The sequence below is a fragment of the Balaenoptera borealis genome (assembly GCF_965194805.1).
Source record: "Balaenoptera borealis genome assembly, chromosome: 5".
NCBI classification, from domain to species: domain Eukaryota; kingdom Metazoa; phylum Chordata; class Mammalia; order Artiodactyla; family Balaenopteridae; genus Balaenoptera; species Balaenoptera borealis.
In genome coordinates this window covers 83,994,768-84,012,365 of record NC_138862.1, presented here as the reverse complement: position 1 = coordinate 84,012,365, position 17,598 = coordinate 83,994,768, and the positions used below count along the sequence as shown (strand labels likewise).

Here is a 17,598-nt window from a genome sequence, read left to right as displayed (position 1 = left end):
ACACACGAGAAAACTGTAGAAGTATTAGACTTTATAGTTCTATAAAAGAGCAGGTTAAAAAAGTAAATATCCCCAAATAAGTATCTTATACTCCAGCAATAACTAGGGAAAAGATTTAGTAAGGAAAAAAAAAAGATTACATTCACAATAGCAACAACAACAACAACAAAAACACACAAGTTGCCAAGGAATAACCTTAATAAGGAATGAAAGAATCTATATGAAAAGAACAAAAAACTTCAAATACAAAATATTTGAACAAGACATATTTCTAAAAGGAAAAAAAATTTCAAATCTTAAAATGTCAATTCTTCCCAGATTATAGTCTTAATAGAATTCTATTCAAAATTACAGTAAATTTGTGGGAATGAAGGGGATTAACAGAATAATTATAAAATTTATTTGAAAGAATTAAAAAGGCTAGAAGAGTTAAGAAAATGTTTTTGAACAAAATGATTGATGGAAAAAGGGAATTTCTCCTAGAAGATATTTAAAGATGTTATGTAGCGATAATAATCCAAACTATGTGGAACTGTTACAAAAATAAAGAGAAGAATAAAAAGGAAGACCCAGAAACAGACTATAAATTCTAAACTACATATATAAAGAAGGAGGCATCATCAATTAACAAAGGAATATTTAATAAATGCTCCTGAAAAAATTTAGAGTCTCATATCACAGACAAAAACATATAGAGATTTAAAATCAAACATTAAATAAAAATAAAGCCATTAAAATACTAGAAAAAACCTGATGATTATCTACTTGTTCTTTATTTGAAGAAGGGTATAAAAGCAATAGAAAAAAATCACAAAATAAAAGACCTAAAGATTTGTCTGCACAAAATCTTAAAACCTTTATATGGGGGCTTCTCTGGTGGCGCAGTGGTTGAGAATCTGCCTGCCAGTGCAGGGAACACAGGTTCGAGCCCTGGTCCAGGAAGACCCCACATGCCGCAGAGCAACTAAGCCCGTGCACCACAACTACTGAGCCTGTGTGTCTGGAGCCTGTGCTCCGCAACAAGAGAGGCCATGATAGTGAGAGGCCCGCACACCGCGATGAAGAGTGGCCCCTACTCGCCGCAACTGGAGAAAGCCCTCACACAGAAACAAAGACGCAACACAGCCAAAAATAAAAATAATAAATAAATAAAAAATTTTAAAAAAAAACCTTTATATGTTGGGACTTCCCTGGTGGCACAGTGGTTAAGAATCTGCCTGCCAATGCAGGGGACAAGGGTTCGATCCTTGGTCTGGGAAGATCCCACATGCCATGGAGCAACTAAGCCCATGTGCCACAACTACTGAGCCTGCATGCCACAGCTACTGAAGCCCGCATGCCTAGAGCCCGTGCTCCGCAACACAAGAAGCCACTGCAATGAGAAGCCTGCGCACCGCAATGAAGAGTAGCCCCAACTCACCGCAACGAGAGAGCCCGCGCGCAGCAACAATGACCCAATGCAGCCAAAAATATTAATTAAAAAAAAAACCTTTATATGTTAAAAGTCATCAAAAGCAAAATTATGAAATAAGGAAAGCGGCGTGGGGATGGGGGTAGTGGTGTGATGAATTGGGAGATTGGGATTGACATATATACACTAATATGTATGAAATAGATAACTAATGAGAACCTGCTGTATAAAAAAATAAAAAAAATTCAAAAAAATTATAAAATAAATAGCAAACTGGAAAGTAAAAAATACTTGCTTAAACTTAACAAAGACTTAATATATTTGACATAGAAAAAACCTACACAAAAATATATTGGTCCCAAAGTACACATGAACAAGTCACAAAGCAAAAATTCAAACAGCAAATAAACTTATTAAAAAATCATTCTAGGGCTTCCCTGGTGGAGCAGTGGTTGAGAGTCCGCCTGCCAATGCAGGGGACACTGGTTCGAGCCCTGGTCTGGGAAGATCCCACATGCCGCGGAGCAACTGGGCCCGTGAGCCACAATTGCTGAGCCTGCGTGTCTGGAGCCTGTGCTCCGCAACAAGAGAGGCCGCGATAGTGAGAGGCCCACGCACCGCGATGAAGAGTGGCCCCCGCTTGCCGCAACTAGAGAAAGCCCTCGCACAGAAACGAAGACCCAACACACCCAAAAATAAATAAAGAAATAAATTTTTTAAAAAATCATTCTAGTTCACTAGTAATTAAAAAACTTTTTTAAAGTGGCATACTATGCCACTTTCATCAAACAAGCAAAAATTAAAATAATATCACCAAAGACGGCTAACAACATCGCAGGTACTGTGCCATGCACTTAACGCGCATTACTTCAAAACTCTGTCATTTCTCCCATTTGACATATAAGGAAACAGATGATCACAAACGCTGATAAAGAGATCTGGTGAAATCAAGAACCCCCCCTACACTCTGTTGACAGGCCACTAAAATGGTATAAGTTTCCCAGAAGGCAATTTGATCAAAATATATTTTAAAACTTAGTACTCATATTCTTTGATCTAATAATAACATTTTCTAGAACTCTATCCTTAAAAAAAAGTCTGAAGTGTATGAAATGTGTGCAAAGATTTCTGAACAAAGATAGTCCTTTCATTTAAAAAAAAAATAACACTGAGAAACTGGAAACAATCTGTATGACCAACATTAGGGCAATATTTAAATAAATTATGGTATAACCACATAGTAAAAAATTATAAATACATTAAATTATTGTTTGTGAAGATGTTTTATAATATATGGAATTAATATAATTAACAAAGCCCACACGCAGCACCAAAGACCCAATGCAGCCAAAAATAAATAAATAAATAAATAAATTTTTTAAAAAAGAAAAAAAAGAATAAAGCTGCTATAAACATTCACTTACATATTTTGTGTGACCATAAGTTTTCATTTCTCCAGGGGTGGGATTACTGGGTTGTAGAGTAAGTATACATTTAACTTTATATGTAACTGCCAACCATTTTCCAAAGTGGCTGTACCATTTTACATTCCCACCTACAGTGTGTAAGAGATCCGGACCCTCCTCATTCTTATCATGACCTGGTATTATCATTTTTTAAGCTGCTCTAATAGGTATGCAATTTCCCTGATGATTACTGATGTTGAGCATATTTTCATGTGCTTATTTTCCATCTGTGTATCTTCTTTGGTAAGGCATCCATTCAATTTTTTTTTTTTGCCCATTTTTAACTTGGGTTGTTTGTTTTTTATTTTTCGTTGAGTTTGAGAGTTCTTTATGTATTCTGGATAGAAGTCCTTTGTCAGATATGTGACTCGTATTTTTCCCCCAGTCAGTTGTCTTTTCATTCTCTAACAGTATCTTTTGCAGAGCTAACATCTTTAATTTTGACGAAATCCAATTTATCAAATTTTTCTTTCATGAATCATACTTTTGGTGTCGACCTAAGAACTCTGTTCAACCAAGGTTTTACATTTAGGTCCATGATCTACTTTTGAGTTAATTCTTGTATATATGGGGTGAGGTATAGGTCAAGGTTCATTCTTTGAATATAGATGCCCAATTGTCCCAGCAACTTTTGTTGAAATTGCCTTTATACTTTTTCCCACTAAACTGCCTTCACACCTTTGTCAAAAATCAACTGGCCATATCTGTGTGAGACTATTTCTGGATTCTCTATTCTGTTCCATTGATCTATGTGTCTATCCTTTCGCCAATACCACACTGTCTTGCTTACTTTGCTTTGTAGAAATTCTTTTTGGCCTATTATAGTACCTTTTAGCCAAACATAAACTTTAAAATCGGCTGGTTGATTTCTACCCCAAAAAGAACTTAATAGACTTATGACTGGAGTTGTTTAATTTATAGCTCAATTTGGGGAGAACTAATATCTTAATACTGACTCTTCCAAACCTTAAACACAGGCCATGTATTATTTTTATAAACAGAGTTTTTAAAGCCTTTATGAAATATCACATAATATTCGTTCCCCTCTCATTTCTTCTGTTTCTTTTTTAGATTATACCATAAAGCCACAGAAAATGATGAACATGATCTTTCTTTTTAAAATCTGGTTTAGTTTTCCCAAGGCACCGAGGGAGAAAATGCTCATGCCACTCCTGAAGGGAAAAACCAGGTTTGAATAGTGGAATTTTCCTCCTCATCTCTGTGCCATATGTCAAGGTCTAAATCCCATTTCACAGCCTGAGAGATTTTTCCTCCTTTGTGAGCAAAGCTTCTTTTGGTTGCCAGAGGGAAAAATAATGCAACGGAAACAAAATGGAATGAAAAGTAGAGGGATACGGGTGGGGGAGTTCACGAGGCCCATCCTTCTAGTCTAGGTCCTGCACCAGAACTTCCTCGACAGTGGGGGAGAAAAAGAGAGGAAAGAATAACTCTATAAAAACTGTGAATCAGTATGCTGTATACCTGAAACTAATATAATATTGTAAATCAACTATACCTCGATAAAAAAAATTTTTTTAAACAAACAAATAAGAAAGTAACTATGGGAGGCAATGGTTATGTTAGTTACTTTGATGGTTGTAATCATTTCACAATGTATACGTATATCAAAATATCCCATTGTACACCTTAAATATACAATTTTTATTTGCCAAAAATAAACAAATAAACTCAATTTTTTAATGGAAAACAAAAGAGAGAGAGAGAGAGAGAGAGAGAAGGGAGCCACAGGGGAGGGAAGGAGCCAGTGATATGGAGAAGGGAAGGGCCTGTAAAACGAGTGGACACAGGACATTTTAAACACAGTGATGCCTCCAGCTCCATTTTTCAAAGTGTCTGTGTTTCCAGACCATAAACACCTCCTCTCCCATCCTCAGAAAATTCTCCTAAACCCTCTAAGCTTCTATGTACATGAGTTTTGAGATACTGAGGAAAAGAGTTGAGTTTCACAACTGAATCACCAGGTGCACAAGCAAGGCGGCAAATGTGGAGGACAGAGAAGCAGAGAGGCTAGGAGACCACAAGGAGAGAGGCCCTTGAGATGAGGAACTGGGGAGTGATGGCTGACTGCCTAAAATTCCCTCCTGAAGCCTGCAGCTTACCACCTGCCTCCTTGTCAGACTGTAAGCTCCAGGAGGACCTTCCATTCCTCCAAGTCCCCAGTACACCTGAGGAGCGGTGCAGGGCACTGGGGCTACGGCAGTGGAGGTGGCCTGGCTCTGGCCTTCACAGGGCCTATGGCCACCGGCAGGGGTCACGGCTGCTCCTTCACACCCCAGCCCCAGCACCTGGCCCACTGCCCAGCTCTGGAGGTCCTCACTAAATGTGGTTAGTCTTAAATAGGGGGTTTGAATAAGGAGAATCAGGCAGACAGATCTCTTTCCCCTTGGTGATTGAATTAATTCTAGCTTCCTTAGGTAGAGAAAAAGAAAAGGGCTAAAATGAATTTAAACTGATCTGATAACAGATTAAAAAAATAGACATACAAACTAAAACCTGGTTGGAGAGGACCTGGGATAAGATAAATGGACAAAGAAATCCAGAATTAACGCTTCTAAGCCAGGGGAGACCAACGTGCTCAAACATTTTGGGCACCTGTAGTTTGTCCACCTGGATATACTTTGTACTTGAATCTCCCTCACAGTAAAGTCCTCTAAATCTAGGAATTCTTCCATACCAAATAAAAGAGCACATTGCTGTTGTTACCTTGCTGTTATATTCTAATTGGGAGTTATAACTTTATTAGGTTTTTTTTCCCTCAGACTCTGGTGCTTCGTACAAGAAGTGCCAAATAGGCAGCACTCCCCAAAATGTCTTCCTTAACAAAAGCTTATTCTTGTTTAAGTGTTGCACGTTTATCACCTTTGCATGTTTAAAGACTACAAAGTAAATCCTCAAATTTTAAATGACAGCTTTCCTTTGGAAGAAAGTGATTATTAATAAATGAACATTTCAAGCGGCTAGTAAAATACTTATACTCAGGGAACCAATGCTTTTCGCTTCCATCAGGTTTTTCGAAAGATTTTTAAAACTCACTAATAACACGTCTATCATTTACTGGTTTATATTCCATTCTGCAATGGAATTCTCTATGACAACCCATAGGTCTTGAAAACAGCCAATCCTGACTTCTAATTCTGACCTTTCCACCTGGTATGACGTTGGGCAAGTTTCCTAACCTGTTTAAGCCTCAAATTTCTACTCCATAAAAATGGACTGTACTTCTGATTAAATTTAATTAAATCAACAGTATATATATATATATATATATATATATATATATATATATATATAGCACAATATGTGACACTTAACAGGCAGAAAATAAATGGTAGCTATGAAAACACCATTTTTAATATTATTTCCATGTCCTCTAGCCTCTCCAGCTTCTTTCCCCCAGAAAAGGATCTATGTATATGAAGAAAGAAGAACGGTAAGACACCATAGATCTGCCTTCTGGCTTGAGGTCATTCTTGATTTCAAGGCAAAGCTTCTCAGTTGTCCAGGGGAGAGGATCACTGACCAGGGAGGCATGAGCGAAGAGTAGAATAGGTGAGACAACTAGCACAGGAAAAGCAATGCAGGCACCAAAGGGGGCCGTTCCTCACCCCACCCCCTCTCCACCTACCTAAATCCTCTCCTTCCATTCGGATCCAGCTCAAGTCACACATCTAGTATGAAGCTTTATTGAATCACTGAGGCTCACAAAAACTTCAGCCTCCAAACTCATAGCACTATCTGGATTAGCAACCAATCAGGGACCACCTTGTGGCTTTTTTGCCCTGACTCTTGATGTTAACTATCAGATTGTGCCTCAGACTCTCCTCCAGGCCAGAGGCTTTCAGGCCTCCTCCCCAAACCCCTTAGATCCTTTATCTCCTGGGTGTCGCAGGCGCCGCTGGGTTACTCAGCCAGCGTTCAACTCAGGCCCGCAGATACCCCATCTAACGCTCTCCCCTCAACAGCTCGTGGGCTGTAGGCCTGGCACAGTGCCTTGTTCATGGATGGCACTCTGTAAAAATCTGTTCATTGACCAGTTGATATCTTGATGTAGTTGTGGTGCCTAAGCACCTAGGTGGCCACATAAGGGTGGTGGGCCTTGGAATATACCCCAAAGAAAGAAGCAGAACACTGAAAACAAGGCAAGCTTCTGTTTTGCCCGGAGTAAGCCCTTAAAACTGCCCCAGTATTTCATACCCTTACTAATTCTAAAGGTTGACAGCATACAGTCAGTGCCTTCCAAGTTACCACATTTGTCTGGAGGTGTTGCACAGCCTAAAGCCCTCTCCTCCGAGGATTTCCTCCCCCACTCCAAGACCAAGCCAATTTCTGAGCCCACAGCTGACATGATCAGAAATGCCTAAGCTTCCTTTCAGCTGGACCAATCAGATTCTCCAGAAAGTGAAGTTGTTCAGAGAGACCCAGTCTCTAGATCTGGAAGGGGACAGTGGCTGGGGATGGCCACATGGGGTTCATACCCATTGATCAATGCATAGAGAGTTAATCTGCAAAGATGAGCAGAAGAATGGTCCAGACACCAGAGGGAAGCAGAGACTAGGCGACAGCAGGGAGCAAACAGCGGCCTCAGGTCCTGATGGCGCACTTTGCTGATGAGGCCCAGTGGAGCTTCCTGCTCTGAGGTTCTGTGAGATTCCTCCACAACCTAGAGAGCATGGACTACGGAGTAGCAGTGATCAGGAGTGCAGACTCTGGAGCCAAATGTGACTCAAATCCTGGCCCTGCCACTACTAGTAGAGTGCTACGAAACAAACTATTTTGTCCTTTGCTGATATGAATTAAATACACTCATCTTTAATAATATCAATGTGTTAAATTCCAAAATCTCTTAAGGTTATTATCATCATTATTGCCTGCTAGTAAGAAATAAGTGCTTGAATTCAGTCAGCCTATGATAATGACATAGTCTTCCTTTCCAAACTCATTAAAATCAACCAATTCCCATCTCTCACAGTAAACAGAAAAAGAACCTATACCTGTTTGGGAAAAGCTAGTCCACGGTGCTAGTCTACGCTCAGAGGCTCTCTGGCTGGGCCATACTCTAACACCTAAGGAGAAGCAGACGTGACAACAGTCTCACCCTTCAGGAAAAATTCCAAGATGAGCAGGACCATCTCCATTTTGATCCCCAAGGATTTCAACTATTCTGGCAGAGATTTTTAAATTATCTATACTGAGTGTAATTCAGCAGAAATTTTGGGCTACTTGAAGCATTTTTTAAAATAGGGAACACAGATGAGCCTTTGTAGCACAAATATAGGCCCTTGGCCACAGCAGGCCAAGGGAGGCCCTGGTGGGGGTCCAGGCATCCAATGACTGTGTCCAACACCCCCGGCTCCCTGACACAAGAGATCCCTGTGCTTAGTTTGTTGCTGGATAACAGGTGGAAGGAAGCATTTTTTAGCTCTCTTAAAAATGAACTACAGGGCTTCCCTGGTGGCACAGTGGTTAAGAATCCCCCTGCCAATGCAGGGGACACGGGTTCGAGCCCTGGTCCGGGAAGATTCCACATGCCGCGGAGCAACTAAGCCTGTGCGCCACAACTACTGAGCCTGCGCTCTAGAGCTCGTAAGCCACAACTACTGAGCCCGCGTGCCACAACTACTGAAGCCCACGCGCCTAGAGCTCGTGCTCTCCAACGAAAGAAGCCACCACAATGAGAAGCCTGCACACCACAACGAACAGCAGCCCCTGCTCACCACAACTAGAGAAAGCCCGCGTGCAGCAACGAAGACCCAATGCAGCCAAAAATAAATACATAAAATAAATTTATTTTTAAAAAAATGAACCACAGTTATTTAACATTCAAGGTCACCTGGCAAAACACAGAGAAAACATTTGAGACCCAGTTTACTAGAATAGTTTGCAAAGGTCCTAGTACAGCAAACACAGTAGCTTACCTGAAACAACACTGTGATGAAGGAAGGCTGTGTGGATAAAGCACATTTTCTCTGTGAAATATACACAAGGTAAAAAGCCATTCTGCTTCCTCCCTGGAACCCAGAATGTTAGAAAGAAGCTCACTCCCACCCTAATAACAAGAAAAAGCCAAATAAACTACAAAAGTATAACCTGTCTTAAACCCCATACAAGTAAATAAGAAGAAATCATCTAAAAGTTTTAAATGAATTGTGAAAGGCTGAGTGAGCCAGGATGCAAGGGGTATTCACAGCCACCTGCAGCTCTTCTCCCTGGATTGGGGACCAGGTAGGAGACCAGAGAGAGCTTCCATGGAGGGCAGACCTGGAGGAGGGGAGGTGCCCAGGAAAGCGCATTTCTCCCTACAGACAAAAGCCTTCATCTCCTGGGGGGAGAGCAGCCAACCCTCTAACTGGACTCCAGGGCACAGGTGAAGGCCCACTGCAGCTTGGAGAAGAGTAAAACAGAACAAACAAAACCCTCCTCCTGAAGGAGGCATAGAAGACTCCCAAAGATTCTGATTCAAATCATTTTAAAGCACTTGCAAACACAGCCTAGAGCCAGTGCTTCGTGTGAATCTATTGTCCCTACAGTGATGATAAAATGTAGAGCAGAAGCCCCCCTGCACACAATGGCTTCCCCATCTCCAAAGTGCACTGTGTGAGAGGCACCTTCTGAGGTGGCCTTGAATTACTCTCTCTAGGCCAGCTGCAAAGAAAGAAGCAAGGAGAGCAGCTGATTCCCAGCAGAGAACAGATTATTGCACACTCCCTCAAGGCAGCCACTAGCTGCCTTGTAACTAGTAACTCCACTAGTAACTCCACTTGCTACTCAGTGCAGCTCTCCATGAAGTCAGGGGCTGCTGCAGGGTTAGAGACCCCCCTCAATGAGACCCCCAAACAGAGCATCTGAAGAGTGCCTTCTGGTCCTAAGCCTGCCATTCATTAACCTCTTGAAACCTTAAAAGATGAACCTCCTAAGTCTCAATTCCTTCACTGTAAGATGGGGGTGATAATGTATACCCCATCTACTTCACAGGTTTGTGAGATTACACAGGAGGAGACAGAATGCTGTAAAGCACACAAATGCCAGGGGTCATTAGAAATTCTTTGAGGGCAGAAACTACAACAAATTCATGTTTGTATCTTGCATGGAGCTGACTATGGAAAGAGGGAGGGAGCAAGGTGGACAAGAAAATACCATAGTCTGGGCCCCACAGGCAGCCTGGTGTCAGCCAAGGTATATTGCCTACCAGATCTTTGAGAAGATCCTACATCCACAGAAATAGGAGAGACCTTGCTGGGAAAAGTGGACAGCTACACGTAAAAGAATGAAATTAGAACACTCCGTAACACCATACACAAAAATAAATTCAAATTGGATTAAAGACCTAAATGTAAGACCGGACGCTATAATACTCTTAGAGGAAAACATAGGAAGAACACTCTTTGACATGAATCACAGCAAGATCTTTTTTGACCTACTTCCTAGAGTAATGGAAATAAAAACAAAAATAAACAAATGGGACCTAATTAAACTTAAAAGATTTTGCACAGCAAAGGAAACCATAAACAAGATGAAAAGACAACCCTCAGAATGGGAGAAAATATTTGCAAACAAATCAACGGACCAAGGATTAACATCCAAAATATACAAACAGCCCATGCAGCTCAATATCAAAAAAACAAACAACCCAATCAAAAAATGGGCAGAAGACCTAAATACACATTTCTCCAAAGAAGACATAGAGATGGCCAAGAGGCACATGAAAAGATGCTCAACATCACTAATTATTAGAGAAATGCAAATCAAAACTACAATGAGTTATCACCTCACACCGGTTAGAATGGGCATCATCGGAAAATCTACGAACAATAAATGCTGGAGAGGGTGTAGAGAAAAAGGAACCCTCTTACACTGTTGGTGGGAATGTAAACTGGTGTAGCCACTATGGAGAACAGTATGGTCCTTAAAAACCTAAAAATAGAACTACCATATGACCCAGCAGTCCCACTACTGGGCATATACCCAGAGGAAACCATAATTCAAAAAGACACATGCGGGGCTTCCCTGGTGGCGCAGTGGTTAAGAGTCCGCCTGCCAATGCAGGGGACACGGGTTCGAGCCCTGGTCTGGGTGGATCCCACATGCTGCGGAGCAACTAGGCCCATGTGCCGCAACTGCTGAGCCTGCGCTCTGAAGCTCATGAGCCACAACTACTGAAGCCCGTGCACCTGGAGCCTGTGTCCACAGTGAGAGGGGCCGCTGAGGTGAGGGGGGGCCGCTGCGGTGAGAGGCCTGTGTACTGCGGGGAGGAGTGGCCCCCGCTCTCCGCAACTAGAGAAAAGCCCACGTACAGCAACAAAGATCCAACGCAGCCAAAAATAAATAAATAAAATAAGTAAATTTATTTTTTAAAAAAAAGAAATGTGCAAAAAAAAAGAAAAAAGGCACATGCACCCCAATGTTCATTGCAGCACTATTTACAATAGCCAGGTTATGGAAGCAACCTAAATGCCCATTGACAAACGAATGGATAAAGAAGATGTGGTACATATATGCAATGGAATATTACTCAGCCATAAAAAGGAACAAAACTGGGTCATTTGTAGAGACGTGGATGGACCTAGAGACTGCCATACAGAGTGAAGTAAGTCAGAAAAAGGAAAACAAATATCGTATATTCACGCATATATGTGGAATCTAGAAAAATGGTACAGATGAACCGGTTTGCAAGGCAGAAATAGAGATACAGATGTAGAGAACAAACGTATGGACACCAAGCGGGGAAAGGGGGGAGATGAATTGGGAGATTGGGATTGACATATATACACTAATATGTATAAAATAGATAACCAATGAGAACCTGCTGTACAGCACAGGGAACTCTACGTCACTTCTCTGTACAGTAGAAACTAACATAACATTGTAAAACAACTATACCCCAATTAAAAAAAAAAGAAGAAACAGGAGAGAACTTACTAATCATCCAAGTCTACCTCCTCGTTTAACAGATGGGAAGCTTCACGGACCAATAACACATTCACAGGTTAGATGGTGTTTTCACCCACATTATCTTACAAGCAGACTGAGCTGGGTGGGGAAGGATTATTAAAATTCCCAATTTCCAGCCTGAGGTGGAATGACTTGTCCAGAGCAGAATTCAAATTGAGATGGTCACACACCCAGTCCACTGCTCTTTCCTGCACCACAGTTTCTTGCACATGTTGGTATTTAGCGCAATCATTTCCGCATTCAATATATTTCAAACTCCAAGTTCTGCTTTATTTTATCCTATCTTCAGCAGTATTTCACATTCGGCCTTCCCTGGTAGGATTATACTGACGTTTTGTCTTAAAGAAAAACCAGTTCAGCGGCCACATTTGGCACCAGAAACATTTTTTAAAACTGAATGAGCCTCCCCATACAAATCATCTTCACAAAATATATCACATGTGTATCATTCCAGATGTACATCATTATTGCACTAAACACACTGAACCAGTGTGCTCAAAGAGCAGTCACAGCTCACTAATTGAAGCAATATTTATCATATAAATACCAAAAAGGCATTTTTAACAAATGCGTGGAACACTGAGATAAAAACTTCCTGATTTCATCAATAAAAACTGATTTGCATTCACAGAAGGGTCTCAGAGTGAAATAAGCAACAGAGGAAATTATCGGGATAATTCTAGTCATCTAAATCCAAAGGATCTGAACCTGAATGTGTTTTTTTATTTGAGGAGGTCCAGGGAAGGGGTGGGGGAGAAAATGTGGGGGAGAAAGAAGGAATTACCTTGCCACTGTCTCAATGTTCTCTTACTGTATAGGGCCTGTCCTTCCACCACAACCCTTATTTCAGGAGGAATGCACGCATGTTTTGCTCCCCATTGTAAACTCATGGAAGAGGATTAGAATTGCTCAGTCTCGTGGGGCTGGCAGAGGTTTCTCGGTGGGGTTCACCGGGGGCGGATCGACACCTCCAGGCCGTACTTCTACAGAACAGGCCAGGGAGCTGGACTGCGCCCCGGCCCTCTACTGTGACCTGCATCATCCCAGCACGCTGTCTCGTGAAGGACCCTCCAGTGGCTTGGCAGCGATTTCTGCTGGAAAGCACCAGCCTTCGTTCCTCCCGTTCCCTCTCCTTTCTCAGTATCGGGTCAATCACTACACAACTGGCCACCCCTGCCCGCGGTCAGCAGCGGGTAACAGATCCTAACAGCCAGCTAGCCCCGGGGTTAGCGCTCAACAGACCCGGCAATTGCCTGGTGAAGGCTCCTGCCCCATGGCCTGCTCCGGCTCCGCCAGACGCGGGGGACGTCCAAGGCCGCGAGCGCAGCGCCTCAGGGACGCCTGTTACAGAGCAGCACCGGAGGCAGCGAGGCCCACACGCTGGGCAGGGGCCCCTCGGCCATCCCAGGGCTGCGACGGAGGGCGGGGTGGGGGGAGACCAGGTCCCAGACAACGCCCCCACCCTCCATTAATAAAACGCAGAATTAAGCGTCATTTACCGACACAAGCGATCACTCTGGTCAGTCGCCGGGTGAACTCCTGAGGGGCCATTTCTTCTTTTAACCAAAACTGCATTTCGCCGAAAAACCACTCGGCATAAACAAAACAAAGCAACACAAAACGGTTTCTACTGATGCTATGGATGACTTTTTAAAGGCATCTCTTCGCGAGGATGCTCGGCCCTCACACTCTTCCTCACTCTCCTCAGGCACAAAACGAGAGTCACTCCCAGCCAAGGCCAACTCTCCAGGGCCGCGCGGTTAGAGGACGCCAGCCACGCCCCGGAGGGGGTTATTTTAAAGATTAGGTGGAGCGGCTTTTCCAATTTGACGACTGGCTTTACGAGAGAGGGAAGCTGCAGTTCCGGAGAGGAGAAAAGCAAGTCGCCCCAATCTCGCTGTAACCGCGCTTCTGGCGTCGCGGGCCGAGGGGGCGCATGGGTTTCTGGATTTGTGGTCAGATATCCTGCGCTGCCTCCCGGGAGGGTCGCGTCGGGATGAAGGATGCTCTGTCAGCGCGCAGGGGGCACGCGGAGTCAGCGGGTGCGGAAGGCAGAGGAGCTGAGGTGTCCAGGGCTCAGCCGCGCAGCCTACCCCGCGTCGCCGCGGGCCCTTGCGCTTCCCGCCTCCGCGCCCACCTTTCCCCGCCCGGGGGCGGTGCCCGAGGCTCCCGGAGAGGCGCGCACGCGCCCGAGCACCGCCCTTTTTCGGGTGGGGCAGGTGCGCCCATTCCCCTAAGAATGGGGGCGATTCAAGATCTGTTCTCCAATTGTGGGAGAGGAGACAGCGAGTTTGGTGCGCCCGCCAGCACCGGGGTTCTGAACGCCAGACGCTCGGTTCCCTGGCTCGTCTCTCCTCCTTCCCCGCCAGGTATCTGCGGAGAAGCCGAGGCGAGAAAGTGACTGGCAGGGAGCTCTGCGGTCGCCCCGCTGGGGGTCTGGAAGGAGGGCTGTTTGAGGCCCAGCTGCCCGTCCCATCCAGACTCCGGGCTTGGGGGAGGGGCGGTGGCTGGCGTTTGTTTCCCCCTGTTAGGGGTTGTCTCATTCAGTTATCAGCGTCCACTGGACACACCCGCGTTTGGAGCCGGGAGCGCGGGCCGTGCACCGACCTGGCTCCGCACGCGTGTGCGTACGTGTGTCTCCACTGTGTGGGCCTTTTCCTTTGTGCAGCTCCTCCCGTGCGCCCCCGCTCCGTCTGCCAACTGTCAGGCGCGCCAGTGCGCCCTCCTGGAAAGGCTCTGACGCAGCGCCATTGCGGAGAGCGTCTGACCCGCAACTACCCAGTGGTAGACGCTGTCCCGGGGCTTCCTTAGGTGGCTCCAGATACTACCTGACAGGCGGACTAACCGAATTCAGTAGAGCTCCACGTGAAAAGCCTGAGCAACGAGAATCTAGTCAGGTTGTCCCCCAGTCCATTCCTAAAAGGGGGGACCCTGTCGCGAGAGTGCCAGGACCACCCACAGGTTCTGAGCCAATTCCGGGAAGCTCAGCTTTCCTCTTTGGCATGTAAAAAGCCAAACACCAAACAAACACCTTGGATTCAATTTCTAGTAATAGCCACTCATCCCAGGGGTTTAGGGACGTTTTTAAATGCTCTCTGCTAACAATTGTGGGCTGTGGTTAAGAGATGATGTTAGTCCACCTGCTACGTGAAATTTGTGCAGAGGTTCTTCTCTCCTGTGATGTTTGGGCTCTTTGCACTCTGCCTGCACAAGTAGAGCAACCATTTTCATAGCAACCTCCTGCGAGAAATTCAGAAAGGGGTTAAAGACCCAAAGGAGTAAAACAGCTTTGGGTTGTGTTTCCACGGTAGTTTCTGGCTCTTCAAGGGTCACAAGTATTTTTGAGAAACCAAATGAGGTGTTTTCTGTTGGTAGTAGTCAGTACCTGGTGACCAGTCAGAGCCAACTGTGAACTGGCCCCTAGAAACCAGCATATTGCTAAGGAGACTGATAATGTGGGACGTTCTGGACTTTGCAGATCCAATGACCTCAGCTTCTCAGATTAAGCCAGGTTTTGTGGGTAAGAATCATGGATGGAAGGGACGGGAGAATGGGAAGAGCAAGAAGAGTCAGGTGAAGCTTATGAATAGAAATGAGAGAGAAAAGAAAGAAAGGAAATAAATCACACTCAGAAGGCTGGTCTCCTTCCCACATCTGTACCTTCACATTCTTCAGAGGTTTCCATGGAGATGAATTGGCTGACTTTATAGCAAGATGTAACAGGCAGTGGCTGTCCTCAGAAACCAGTTCTGTCCCCCCATTTCTAATACATGCTCTCCTGGGGCCTCAACTGCTTCACCTGGGCTATGAGGGGGTGGGTCTGTGATCTCCAAGTTCCCTTTTCCAGTTCTGAAATCCTGTAACTGTAACTAAGAAGAAATGAGCGTAGTTTTCAATAGCCCATATCTCCTTGTTCCTCTGAGAAAACAGTTATTATCTCCACTGCTCTTGTGAATATGGACATGCTTCCTGCCTTCTCTCCTTCCCTGCCCTCCTCCCTTCTGTGCCTCTCTTTATCTTTTCTAATTATGATTTATTTCCTGTCTGTGACAAATCACATTGCTCTAATATATGGCAAAATCAAGGAACAAGTCAGAATAGCCTGCCTTCCTCTCTAATGAATGAATTAATAATCGGTCACATCTATTGAACATCAATTATATGCTCAGGGTTGTGATAGGCAGTGTCAATTATAGCAGCTACCACCGCCATATAGTAAGTGACTGCTCTGTGCCACCTGGTATGATGGTAGGCATTTCACAAATGTCATTTAAGCCCCACAATAACCCTTTAGGGCTTTAGTCTTATTTTGCAGATGCTGCTGGCACAAGAACCAAACCGTGTATCACTTATCTTATGAATCTAGACCATTCTCTGCCTTCAGGTAAGGATTTGCCTGAGCTTGGAAAGACAAACCATCCTCCAAGCACTGCCAAAGTAGATTCTACCTCCCTTTTGGTGGATTGTCAGCCCTGCCTCCAACAATGAAGAGAAAGACAAAGGACCCACCTTGGGTGCCACAGGTGAGGTTAGGCACCATTGGGGCCACCCAGTTTAGTCTAGATCAGTGGTTCTCAAACGAACAGAATCACCTGGAAATACAGGTGATTTTTTAAAATACAAACTCCTGGTCCCCATCTCCAGAGATTCTGATTCAGTAGTGTGGAATGAGACCTGAGAATTTGCATTTTTAACAAGTACACAGGATTATGGATGCTGCTGGTCCTGGGACCACCACTGGCCTAGAGCGAAGCTCTTCAAAATTCTTAGACTGTAAACCACAGTATGATATAAAATTTACATCATGACGTAGTCAACATAAATTACATAATTAAAACAAAAGTTGTATGGAACAATTTTTTTCTCTTCAGAAAAGTTAACTCAAAATGAATCACTGACCTAAATGTAAAACACAAAACTATAAAATTCCTGTAACATAACATAGGAGAAAATCTAGATGACCTAGGGTTTGGTGAAGACTTTCTAGGTACAACACCAAAGGCACAATCCGTGAAAGAAAGAATTGACAAGATAGACTTCATTAAAATTAAGACTTTCTGCTGTGTGAAAGATACTATCAAGAGAATAAAAAGAGAAGCTATGGGCTGATAGAAAATAGTTATGAAAAACATATCTCTCTGTTAAAAAATAAAGGCCTGTTATCTAAAATATACAAAGAAGTCTTAAAACTCAATAGTAAGAATAACCTGATTTTTAAAATGGGCTAAAGACCTTCACAGACACTTCCTCAAGATATACAGATGGCAAATAAGCATATGAAAAGATGTTCCACATCATATGTCATCAGGGAAATGCAAACTAAATAACAACGACATACCACTACACACCTAATAGAATGGCCCAAATCCAAAACACTGACAACACCAAATGCTGGTAAAGGTGTGGAGCAACAGGAACTCTCATTAATTGCTGGTGGGATTGCAAATAATTTGGAAAATTGCACTTTATAAGATAGTTTGGCAGATTTTTACGAAACTCAACATATTCTTACCATGCATTTCAGCAATTGTGCTCCTTGGTATTTATCCAAAAGTTAGAAATTTATGTCCACACAAAAACCTACACGTTTATAGCAGTTTTATTCACAACTGCCAAAACTTGGAAGCAACCTGTCCTTCAGTAGGTAAATGGATAAATAAACTGTGACACATCCAGACAATGGAATATTAGTCAGTGTTAGAAAGAAATGAGCTATCAAACCATGAAAAAAAAAGAAAGAAACTTAAATGA

At 43.5% G+C, this 17,598-nt stretch overlaps 1 protein-coding gene across 1 annotated transcript in view; it reads right to left on the bottom strand.

Annotated features, from left to right (window-relative positions):
* MCF2L2 (MCF.2 cell line derived transforming sequence-like 2) overlaps positions 1-14,142 on the bottom strand; it is a 255,131-nt gene extending 240,989 nt beyond the window's left edge. Inside the window, 1 exon segment of the mRNA XM_082393922.1 lies at positions 13,347-14,142. Coding sequence (XP_082250048.1) covers positions 13,347-13,422 — 76 coding nt within the window. The 5' untranslated portion in view covers positions 13,423-14,142.
* Between the last annotated feature and the right edge of the window lie 3,456 nt (positions 14,143-17,598).